Below are 13,235 nucleotides of genomic sequence, written 5' to 3' on the forward strand. Positions count from 1 at the left end.
AAAACCGCTTTTACACACATATTATGGGGCTGTCAACACCCAATGTCCTTGAAATTGATGTTACTTAAGCAGTTTTTTAAGAAAATTACTAGAGTTAGACCAAGATAATTCTGCAACGATTTTGATAAGACATGCAGTGCAAGTGTTACTTTAAACGTCAAAACTTCTATGAAATGATGACGTATAAAATAACATTTGCACTAGTAGCACTGCGTATGCTACCAAAATCATTGCAGAATCTTCTTGGTCTAACTCTATTCATTCACCAGTCAAGCAGCGAGCGCGAAATTTTTTGTTAACAATATCGCAAGGCCGGGTACCGATCTACACCTGGGCCTAAAAGTCTGAAGTGCCCCAGTGAGGCGAACTTTCATGCGAAGTCAAAGCCGTGCTTCAGGCTTCAGGATAAGTAGTTAAGCACAGACTCCAACCAATGTCCATTGTATTAAAAAGCGAGACCGCAGGCCGAGCATGGCGCAGCGAGGCCAAAGGCTAAGCTGAAGTAGAGGACATGTGGATTGTGGAACACAAACCAATGGTAAATTGAGTTAATTGAGGTAAAAAGTGAGACTAAGGTCAATCATTCGTATGAAAAACTGTACCGGGGACACTTTTAAGGGTTTTTTCTTCGTTTTAATCAATAGTCAGCTGTTCAGCTTCGCAAAATATTAACTATTGAGAAAATCAACTTTGCGGCCCTAGTTGAGCGTAGCCTTTAGCCTCGCTTAAAATTTGCCATTAGAGGTAGATAGAAAAATGACTGAATAAGAGCGAAAAAGACATCGTTCGACTCGGGCCGAGCTGATACTCGGCCAACGGCTACGTGCGACAGTGCTATCTCATTCACTCCGATACAATTAGACAGTGTGCGCGTTATAAGTATTGACAGCCTCTTAAGACTGCGTCGACCGTCCAGTGGCGCTCTCATTAGTCGAATTGTGTTTTATAATAAACCAATTACTTTCTGTACCTATACAAACTATACATGAATCAGTATATGTAGATATGTATTAATATTGTTGTCCTACTTATTCCCCAACTTTTGGTCTTTGTCCGAAGTACCATTTCGTAAGTTTCGGCCCAGCCGAAAGGTTCGGCCGTTTTTTGGCCGAAACCGAAACTACAGCCGAAACATGATTTTTTGGCCGAAACTGGCCGAAACCGAAACCGAAACCGAACCTTCGGTCGGACACTAATCTTAAGTAATAATTTCTGATTTATTTCATTTTTATTAAATTTTGCGGGTACTGCAACATTGCCAGAATCAAGTATAAAACGCGGCCCTCCTACCCAGAGCAGTCAGTCGTCACCGTCGATTGAAACTGTAAACACTTAAAGTGAAGTTGAAGTTAGAATAAATCGTATTATTCGAAGTGAGAATAAAGTCAAGTGCTATATTATGAAGTTGTTTTTTGTGTTTATCCCTGTGGAGGGTTCACTAAGTAACTGGTGTTATATATAAATATCTATTTGTATCAATCGTAACAAAAATAAGAAATAATGTGACTAATAAAATACAAAGGACGTATAAGGGTATTTCCACTTAACTGTATACCGTTAACGGCCGGTTAGGAAAAGTCACAAATCTGACGATAAATATCATAAACGCGACAATTAAATTAAGTATCAAATTCGTAACTAAACCGACAGCTGAACGTGACTTGATACACGTACCTAACTTAAGACACGCGGTAAGTTACAATTAAAATGCCCATCGTTATTAACCGCCTAAAATTGAAACGTAGTCTTTAATGCAGACCTCAAAATCTTATAATGAAATTCTCTTTTTTTTTTAATTATTCGATTCAGTCATTAACTAAGTCGTTATTTAGAATAGTATAGATTAGAATATATTTATGTACGTCTCATTATGGTTACATAAGACAGGTTATAAAAAGGACAGACGTTTACGTTTATCTAACTCAGTAACTATTATATTATGTAATTCGATATTTAAACATACCTATACAGTCCTACTTTGAAGTATAACTAAATTTTAACATACCAGAAACAACATCATTCATCAGTCATCCTTCCAGACAGGCGCCACTCCGTAGTGTCTCACAGGTGCGGCAGTTTCTGTTTCGCGAAGTACTTTTGAGCTGCTTGCTGCTGTTCTCCATAAAAAGCATCATGCTTAGTATACCAAATATCTTGTTTCACCTGGGGTTTTCACTGAAAGTGAAACACCAGTTGTTCAGACTCCTGAAGCTAGTCTGCGATTGCTGTGAAACGATGATTGTTTGCCTTCAACATTCAACAGGCGCTTACAGCATTGATATTAATAATTTTATATATCTACCCGCCCCTTGCACTTTCTCATATAGAACATGTAAGACGTTCATCGTCAAATTAAATAGTTTTAAATATAATTTTGGGTTTTAATAAGTAAATTAAGGCTCCGTAATGTACACTACGATACATTAATTGGTGGCCCATGAAGGGGAACCTACGAAAATCAAGAAAATTCAAGAAAGTGCGATAGTACAAAGTCGCGTATGCAGCAAGGGCGCGTATGCAGTAACATCTAGAAGATTCCTTTCCCTGGGAGAAGACAGAAGAGTAAACCTTGGCTGGATTGTGGAGTGCAGTGCAGTGCAACGTCGAAAGTTCACCCTGCGCGTCGAAGCAGTTGCCAGAGCTAAGTGCCCTTCCTTTGTCCTTCCAAAGCCCCAAATCTTTTATCTTATAGTCAAAATTGTAAACAATTTTCTTTTAGATACTCTTAAAGAGGTATATTATACGTCCACCTACGCAAATACACAAAAATATCGTCAAAATAATCACTTTATATCTAGTTACATTCTTTGGCAATATCGTACTTTCAACCTAATATTTCAATTACAATATCTAAATCATATGGTGGCCCATGCTTAATTAGTTTCAATCTATACATTATTTACATATTTCATTAAAAATAAACTACTTTCGAGACAAATTAACGTAAATTCTTGCGTAAAAAATAAAACTTAACGTAACCTACCTAACCTAAAACAATTTTACCATTACAAATTGGTTTTATCTTTTAAATTAGCCCTCATTTTACCTCATTCAACAATAATTTCATTGTATTTAAAGTATTTCGCCGACTATTCCAGGATCGTCACGGCGCGGCTCAGCGTAGCAAGTCCCGTTATAATATCAAGTAGCTACCAGTCAGCTGAGCTCGCGCAGCCGGACTCCCAGCGGCAGGTACACCGTAGTGAGGAGCGTGAGATAAACCTTTTGTTATCTTTATTATAGTTAACAGTTTTTGTTTACATAAAACTAAATAATAACAATGTCGAGCGAGGATGAGAAACAAAAGGCTTTGGCCGCAAAACGCTTGAAAGAATTAACTGTTTCGCGAAGTTCAATTAAAGGACAAATTACTAAATTTAAAATTTATATAAATACGTTGAATACAAAGGAGGAAATTTCTAATATTGAATTGGCCGAGCTAAGTCTTAAGCTTAGCAAGCTTGAGGGTTTGTCATCCAAGTTCGACACATTGCAAAATGAGATTGAGGTCCTGAATGCTGACCAATTATCTTCTGAGCTTGATGAACGGGAGATGATTGAGCAAAATATTATTACAAACATTGCAAAGGCCAAAACATTAATTGAAAAATACAGTACGATTGAAATGGAACGACGCAATTCGGTCGCCGTTCCTGCGCCTGCTCAATGCACTCACGATCATCAGGATCAAGGTTATTAAATTGCCACAAATACAAATTTCAAAATTCGATGGTGCGTATTTCCGCTGGCTTGAGTTTCGTGATACATTCGAAAATCTTATTCACAAAAATGAACGTATAAAGCCTATACATAAATTTCATTACCTCATATCCTACTTGGAGGGCGATGCGGCTAGAATTATTTCTAACTTAGAGGTGTCGTCTGCCAATTACGAAGAAGCCTGGAAATTGCTGGGCGACCGCTACAATAATAAAAGGTTGCTTGTCAACCACCACCTAAGTTCACTGTTTAATATACAAGCGCCCGCCCGCGAGTCCGAAAAGGCACTTCGTTTCTTGGTCGATCATGTCACTAAAAATTTGAGAGCATTGTCGAGTTTAGGCCAGCCGACCGACAAGTGGGATATGCTTGTTATATTCATGTTGACGTCTAAATTAGACAGCCAAACTTTAATGAAGTGGGAAGAGTACCGTAACACGCTCGATGACGTTCCTACTTTGGATCAATTTCATAAATTTTTAATTAATCGTGCGGACGTCCTTGAGGCACTAAATCGCAATAAACATGAGACCGGTAACTCTAAATTTTTACCTCCTACGTCACGACCAAGTCCGCCAGCACCTAATCACCAAAATAATAGCTACAATAATAACAAAATAAAATCATTTGCAGGTGTTTACCAAAAATCAAAGCCTAATTTTAAACAAAATAACTATACACCTGGTACTGCTGTATGTATAATAGTGTCCGACCGAAGGTTCGGTTTCGGTTTCGGTTTCGGCCAGTTTCGGCCAAAAAATCATGTTTCGGCTGTAGTTTCGGTTTCGGCCAAAAAACGGCCGAACCTTTCGGCTGGGCCGAAACTTACGAAATGGTACTTCGGACAAAGACCAAAAGTTGGGGAATAAGTAGGACAACAATATTAATACATATCTACATATACTGATTCATGTATAGTTTGTATAGGTACAGAAAGTAATTGGTTTATTATAAAACACAATTCGACTAATGAGAGCGCCACTGGACGGTCGACGCAGTCTTAAGAGGCTGTCAATACTTATAACGCGCACACTGTCTAATTGTATCGGAGTGAATGAGATAGCACTGTCGCACGTAGCCGTTGGCCGAGTATCAGCTCGGCCCGAGTCGAACGATGTCTTTTTCGCTCTTATTCAGTCATTTTTCTATCTACCTCTAATGGCAAATTTTAAGCGAGGCTAAAGGCTACGCTCAACTAGGGCCGCAAAGTTGATTTTCTCAATAGTTAATATTTTGCGAAGCTGAACAGCTGACTATTGATTAAAACGAAGAAAAAACCCTTAAAAGTGTCCCCGGTACAGTTTTTCATACGAATGATTGACCTTAGTCTCACTTTTTACCTCAATTAACTCAATTTACCATTGGTTTGTGTTCCACAATCCACATGTCCTCTACTTCAGCTTAGCCTTTGGCCTCGCTGCGCCATGCTCGGCCTGCGGTCTCGCTTTTTAATACAATGGACATTGGTTGGAGTCTGTGCTTAACTACTTATCCTGAAGCCTGAAGCACGGCTTTGACTTCGCATGAAAGTTCGCCTCACTGGGGCACTTCAGACTTTTAGGCCCAGGTGTAGATCGGTACCCGGCCTTGCGATATTGTTAACAAAAAATTTCGCGCTCGCTGCTTGACTGGTGAATGAATAGAGTTAGACCAAGAAGATTCTGCAATGATTTTGGTAGCATACGCAGTGCTACTAGTGCAAATGTTATTTTATACGTCATCATTTCATAGAAGTTTTGACGTTTAAAGTAACACTTGCACTGCATGTCTTATCAAAATCGTTGCAGAATTATCTTGGTCTAACTCTAGTAATTTTCTTAAAAAACTGCTTAAGTAACATCAATTTCAAGGACATTGGGTGTTGACAGCCCCATAATATGTGTGTAAAAGCGGTTTTATGAGATTTTTTCAACGATTTTAACAAGTCTACAAAAGTTTCGGTTTCGGTTTCGGTTTCGGCCGAAACTAGAGCCAAAGCCGAACATTCGGTTTCGGTTTCGGTTTCGGCAAAAAAACATGTTTCGGTCGGACACTAATGTATAATATGCAGCGACAACCATAGAATATACGATTGCCCTACTTTTGCTGCTAAAAGTATAAATGACAAATTAGCCGACGTCGCGAATTACAAGTTGTGTGCCAACTGCCTTAGGCAAGGTTATCCGGTCAGCGAGTGCCGTGGAGGTCCTTGTCGGGATTGTAAACAGATGCACAACAGCTTGCTTCACGAGCCTAGCCGGCCTAGTCCGGGCATGGTAAGTAATGCTGCTACGGTCAGGAACGCATCATCAGCGGCAAATTATTTTAACTTAGACAATAACCGAGGGCTTTTGTCTACTGCAATAATCGAAGTGTGTAACCCTAAAACAAATCAAAAGGAAAGAGTACGAGCTTTCCTAGACAACGGGAGTGAGATTTCATTTATCAAAAAATCGCTAAAAGAAAGATTGTCAATCGAATCGAGTCCTATCGACTGTATAAATCTGATAGGAGCTGGTAATAAATGTGTAGACAACATTGTCGAAAGATGTACTACGCAAATTCATTCACTACATAATCCATATAAACTTGCCTTACCGTGCTTTGTGCTAAATGAGCTAACAGGCAACATTCGTGAACGTGCAGTAGATGTCCAAAGTCTACAGATACCTAAACATATCCGACTAGCGGATCCCGATTTTAACCAACCAGGCGAGATCGTGATTTTGATCGGCGCTGACATATTTTGGGACATCCTAGGTACCAAAAAACTTTCTCTAGGTCCCTCTATGCCTACACTACGAAGTTCTAAATTTGGTTGGTTAATATGCGGACGATTTACCAATACTAACAAGCAAAATAACAAAAATCTAAATACTAACGATCAAAATAACAAAATCAAAATAAAATCAATTGTAATCATGCAATTATATCTAAATCACAACAAAATATCGAAAATATACTAACTAAATTCTGGGAGACCGAAGAGGTTCCCAACAAAAATACTTTAAATCAAAATGAGCAGGAATGTGAAAATCATTTCCTGACTAACACTATACGATTAGATAGCGGTAGATTTTGCGTTAAATTGCCGTTAGCTGAATCACCTGAATGTCTTGGGGATTCCTACAACTTAGCTAAAAGAAGATTCTTAAATTTGGAACGAAAATTCAAGCGAAATCCGACCTTGAAATCCGAATACACTACATTCATAAATGAGTATGCAGAGCTAGGCCATCTGTCTGAGTCTAGCTTGCTCAAGCCATATCCTAACTACTTTTTGTGCCATCATGCTGTTTTTAAAAATAGTGAATCTACATCTCTGCGCGTCGTGTATGACGCCTCAGCTGCTTCCTCCTCTGGTAAATCACTCAATGACATTCTTATGGTGGGGCCAAATGTCCAGGACTCTCTTTTCTCCATTCTTGTAAGAGCGAGACAATACCGGTACATTCTCTCTGGCGATATCGAGAAAATGTACCGCCAGGTTCAAGTTCACGACGATGACCGAAATCTTCAATTGATAGTATGGAGAGAAGATGAGTCTAGCCCCCTTAAAACGCTGCGATTGAATACTCTAACTTACGGTACCGGAAGTGCGAGCTATTTGAGCACGCGATGTTTATTTCAAGTAGGAGAGGAGCAGAATGATCAGCTCATCAAAACTATAATACAAAAAGATTTCTATGTTGGTGACCTGATCACTGGAGCCAATAGTGAATACGAATTAAAATATATACAAAAATCAGTTTCTGATGCACTAAAGACAGGATGTTTTAATTTAAGAAAATACAAAAGTAACTTAGCTGCCTTTGGCTGGGGCACCAAACTCAGCCATCAACCCGACCCTTGGGGAAGTAGAGCCACCTTCTCTGCTTCCCACTTGGGTAATTCTTGCTCGGCGCGTCCCAGTCGCGGGGGTGGGCACCCTTTATCTCAGCAGGCCGGGATAAAGAGGTGGCGAAGTTCGAGCAAGGACCCAGTGCCGTGGGGTATAGCACGGTCCCGTGCCCAGGGTTACGGGTGAAGACTTCAACGGCTGCGAAGGCGGAGACAATGGATGTCGGTACGGCGGAGCAGGCGGAAGAAGCATAAACCCCAATGGAAAGCTGTCCTTACATATTAAGGTACCAGGTTGACATTGGAGCTGCACTGCCAGGCAGGGCATCGCAGTAGGGATGGCGAGGGAATGACTTGGTTTGACCCCGGCTCCTAAGCTCTTCAGAAGAGTTACTGTCTTGGCGTCAGGTGGCAACCGGCCGTAAAACCCCATTGCCAACACAAAAATCTCCTCACATGAAATGCACAAAGAAATGATAAAGGGCAATAAGGCTAGGGCGTACCCCGTAAGCGACGCAAATGCGAATAAGGAGATTCTCGATGCAAATACCCCTAGGGCGTTCCCCCAAAGCGACGGACAACGAGACAAGAACAAGAATTCGCATTTGAATATAAATAAGATTAGACTCGCAACCTGGAACTTGGGGTCTCTTACGGGCAGAGGCCAAGAATTGAGCAAAACTCTAAAAAGAAGGGGTATTAACATCTGCTGCCTCCAAGAAACAAGATGGAAGGGCTCAAAATCTAAAGACATCGGCAACGACTACCAGGTTCTGTATCATGGTACAGACAATCAAAGAAATGGTGTGGCAATTGTTTTGGATAAACATTTTAAAACCCGCATAATCAATGTCACGCGGAAAAGTGATCGTATAATGGGCATTAAATTAGCTTTGGATGACCAGCAAGTTACCAACATTATATCAGCCTATGCCCCACAGACAGGCTGCACAGAAGTTGAAAAACTGGAGTTCTGGGAGGATCTGGATGATTTGATGCACAACATACCACGAAACGAACTAAAAATAATAGGAGCGGACCTAAATGGTCACGTAGGAGCCACTAATACATCTGGTGGGCTGGCCCATGGCGGGTATGGAATTGGCGAAACCAACAAGCAAGGGGAGGATATCCTAGAATTTTCTTGTAGACACGCGCTATCATTGATAAATACCAACTTCCAAAAAAAGCAAGAACATCTTATCACCTACAAAAGCGGAGGCCGAACGTCGCAAATAGACTATATTTTGGCAGATATGGTGCTCAAGAAGAAATTCAAAGATTGTAAGGTCATTCCGGGCGAGCCCCTCGCAACACAACATCGCCTTCTTGTTGCCGTCTATGCTTTGCCAAAGCCGATAAAAACCATAGTCAACCGAACACCTAGGACAAAATGGAAGGATCTGAACGGCCCCAAAGGCACACAACTGAGGACTGCTGTAATAGAATACCTCGAAACCGACCTTAGCGTAAATTACAGTAGTGCCGAAGACATGTGGTCAAAGTTCGAAACACGATGTAGAGCCAAAGCCGCAGAAATACTTGGAATTTCTAAAGGGCCTTTCGGGAACGGTAAAGATGCAAACTGGTGGAACGACATAGTGAAGGACTCCGTGGCCAACAAAAAAGCGTGTTTCAAAAAGTGGCAAAGATCGCAACTTCAAAAAGACAAGGACCTATACATGGAAGCAAAGAAAGATGCGAAAAAATGTGTGGCACAACAAAGAGCACAGAGCAATCAACTTTTCTACAATAGTTTGGAAAATGCTAAAAACGCAGATGAAGTACTTAAAATAGCGAAATCGAGACACAGAGCAACTATGGACATAAAATATAATAAATTTATCAAAAGTAAAAACCACCAAATTTTAACAGATAATATCCAAATCCGAGAAAGGTGGTTCGAGTATTATGAACGACTTCTAAATGAAGAATTCCCAAACGAAGATCCGACGCCATGCAAACCTACATATGGACCAGTGCCCGAAATAGGGAGCGATGAAGTTAAACACGCGACGATGAAAATGAAAAGTGGAAAAGCTACGGGGCCGGACGAGATCCCGGCGGATCTGTGGAAGGTTCTTGGGCCGATAGGCGTAGCGTGGCTTACAAAGCTGTTTAATATCATCTTAGCAACCAAAAATATCCCAGATTCATGGCGTCAAAGCTTTTTAATGCCTTTCTACAAGAATAAGGGTGATGTGGCTCTGTGCGAGAACTATAGAGGTATAAAACTAACCTCACATACGCTTAAGATATGGGAAAGAGTTCTTAATAAACGAATCTTAAACATCTCTCAAACGTCACCAAATCAGTTCGGCTTCACAGCATCCAGGTCAACCATTGACGCGATACAGACTGTTAGGATCATGATGGAAAAATTTAGAATCAACAAAAAAGACCTACACCTAACATTTATAGACCTAGAAAAAGCCTTTGACCGTGTGCCCCGTAAGCTTGTGTGGGAGGCTCTTCGTGCCCAGAATGTCCCTGAATATTACGTAGAACTTGTCCAAGACATGTACATTAAGGTCAGCACGAGAGTACGAAGCCTAGCAGGCATAAGTAGAGCTTTTGAGGTCAAAGTAGGCGTTCATCAAGGATCCGTGCTCAGCCCGCTGCTATTTAACCTGGTCATGGATTACCTCACCAGAAATATACCATCTCCACTGCCGTGGACCATGTTGTACGCGGATGACATAGTTCTAGCTGCCGACACCGCGACAAACCTGCAGGAACTTCTGAACATGTGGACACGAGCACTTGAAAAGCACGGCCTGAGGGTTAGTAGGAGTAAGACGGAATACCTGAAATGTCCTTTCAGCAGAACTAACATACCGGAAACCATCTGTATTGGAGACGCGCCTGTCCCATCTGTAGAAAGGTTTAAGTACCTAGGCTCCATTTTAAATTTTAAATTTATTTATTATTTATTATTATTATTTATTTACACCCGATGCAAATGTCGATGCTGACGTGGCACACAGAATAAACGTCGCATGGCAAAAATGGCGATCGCTTACAGGTGTATAGTGCGACCCACGTATCCCCATAAAAACAAAGGGACAAGTTTATAAAACGGCAGTCCGTCCCGCGCTACTTTATGGATCTGAATGCTGGACAACAAAGAAAATTCATGAGCAAAAGGTACATACCAACGAGATGAAGATGCTCAGGTGGGCGGGAGGTGTAACACGGCTAGACAAGATACGTAATGAATATATACGCGGTAGCTTCAAGGTTGCACCAATCGCAGACAAACTTACCGAAAACCGCCTTCGTTGGTATGGCCACGTTAAACGACGGGAAAACGATCACGTAGTACAAGTAGCCCTCAATCTACCAGAGGCCCCAAGAGGCCGCGGCCGCCCGCCATATACCTGGTGGACAAGTATAGAAAGAGACCTCAAGAAAGCCCAGGTGCCCCAACAGACAACCCAAGATCGTAGGACTTGGCGCAGGACAGTGAGGAGACCCGACCCCAAATAATGGGAACAGGAGAGGAAGAAGAAAGACAAAAGTAACTTAGCGTCTCTGTTTGAAGATTCTAACATAAATACTAAATACACAAGAAAATTTAATCATTAGTGAATCAGCTAGCACTCTCGGGTTAGGATGGAGCCCAGTTAATGATACGCTAAACTTTCCTGTGAAAGATCCTATTCCGAGTGATGTCATAACTAAAAGATACATTATGTCAAAGGCATTTAAAATTTTTGACACACTAGGTTCCCATATAACCATTCCAGTCGCAGAATCACAAAGTGGTAACTAAATGTCAGATGTGTCGTAACAGAGTCCACACAATGTGTCTAGAATTGTTTCGAAACAAAGTGTCGTCGCCGTGTCAACACTTTTCCGTAACAAGGTGTCGACACATTTGTGTGCACTTTGCGTGCGGTTTGCGACTAAATCTGACAGCAAATTTGTGACAGCAAATGTCAATATAAAATACCTCTTGAAAACCAAGGTTTGTCAAACTACTATAAGTGTCTCGTGTGCTCGTAATTCTAGTAAGTCATCATGGGCAATGCAAATGATAATAATCGACCGAAACCATATACACACCCAACACCCGTCAACCTTTTACAGAAAAGTTTTTAAAGAAATTCAATAAGCTACTTAGGTCAGGCAACGAATGCTCCAAAAGTTGTAGAGGGAAATGCTCGGAACACAATTTTTGACTCCGTAACTCGGTTTGACAAGTTAGGAGGTGAACATATCAAAAGTCCCCGGCCGTAGCCCTTGAGCGGGGGGGAGAGAGGGGGCTTTGAAGGTCCCATTTTCCCGTTTTTCGATTATATCTCGGAAACTATGCATCTCAGCGACATGGCCACTTATACAAAATGAAAGTTAATTTAATTTGTTACAAGTTTATTCAGTCAATTTTTTCGATATGTTGAATAGTTTTTGAGATATCCGCTCTTGAAAGTTTATTTAGGGCTCTCAATTTTATCTTGATATATCTATATCAGTGAAGGTGCTAGGCCGTGTTTGGTATCGTTTTCGTATAAATCTGGGGCGCTGAATCCATTTAAGATATCACATTGACACCATTCCACAAAATAAAAATAAATCTTTTTAGGGTTCCGTACCTCAAAAGGAAAAAACGGAACCCTTATAGGATCACTCGTGCGTCTGTATGTATGTCCGTCTGAATACACAAAATAGTTCTTTACCTATAGATGACAGGAAAACCTATTAGAAATGTGCAGTCAAGCGCGAGTCGGACTTAATGTACGGAACCCTTAATACGCGAGTCCGACTCGCACTTGGCCGGTTTTTTTGAAACTCTTCTTGACGCTTAACCGCTGAACCGATTTCGTTGAAATTTGGTATAGAAATAGTTTGCGTCCCGGAACAGGACATAGGATAGATCTTATAACCAAAATCATCTTTTGAAGGTGTGAAAAGTGGCGTGGAAATTTGTACGGGAAATCAATAACCGCTGAACCGATTTATATGAAATTTGGGATGGTCTACATCTTTGATTTAGTTAAAAATGATGAAAAAACATGACTTCAAACCTAAACTTAAACAGTATTAACTTCAAGAAGTCAATTCTGAATTCCCCCCTACACCTCATTTCACACCTTTAAAGGATGATTTTTGAGATAACTTATTATATCCTGTCTCGGGACTCAAAATATATGTGTACCAAATTTAAATTAAAACTGTTCAGCAGTTTAAGCGTGAAGAGGAGTTTAAAAGAAAGTATTTTAATAAGTTTATATGTTTTTACTTCGGAATGGTGTCAATGTGATACCTTAACTAAATTTGGTACTGCGAATTTATACGAAAACGATACCAAACATGGCCTCGTAGCTTTACTGTTGTAGAAGGCAAAATAAAATTGAGAGCCCTAAATTCTTATTACTTGGCCAAACTTGTGTAGAAGGAAAAGGTAAAATAAAAGTCTTCGGCAGGAATATAAGACACAAATATATTTTTTTTTTGCGTTACTATTTCATTCATCAAATATAAACATAGCTTGATTATACTATTCTAGTGAGATCCTCATAGATAAACAAAAACATTTACTTAAAAAATTACAAGGTCGAAATGTCACGGAACTTGTGAGAGTAATATGTGTAAAATATAAACTTTTATGACAAAAAAAATCTGGACACAATTTAAGAATCACCCAATTGCGTCGAGGAATCATCTGTATTTTTGCTGTAGTTTCATTACCTCCT

At 40.4% G+C, this 13,235-nt stretch overlaps 1 protein-coding gene across 1 annotated transcript; it reads left to right on the plus strand.

Annotated features, from left to right (window-relative positions):
- Nucleotides 1-8,012: 8,012 nt before the first annotated feature.
- On the plus strand, nt 8,013-10,988 carry LOC134805624 (uncharacterized). Its single transcript, XM_063778891.1, has 2 exons — nt 8,013-10,423; nt 10,886-10,988. The coding sequence occupies exons 1-2, from the start codon at nt 8,013-8,015 to the stop codon at nt 10,986-10,988; spliced, it is 2,514 nt and encodes an 837-aa protein (XP_063634961.1).
- The last annotated feature ends 2,247 nt before the right edge of the window (nt 10,989-13,235 follow it).

This window comes from Cydia splendana, unplaced genomic scaffold (assembly GCF_910591565.1).
Source record: "Cydia splendana unplaced genomic scaffold, ilCydSple1.2 scaffold_46_ctg1, whole genome shotgun sequence".
In the NCBI taxonomy this organism is placed as follows: Eukaryota; Metazoa; Arthropoda; class Insecta; order Lepidoptera; family Tortricidae; genus Cydia; species Cydia splendana.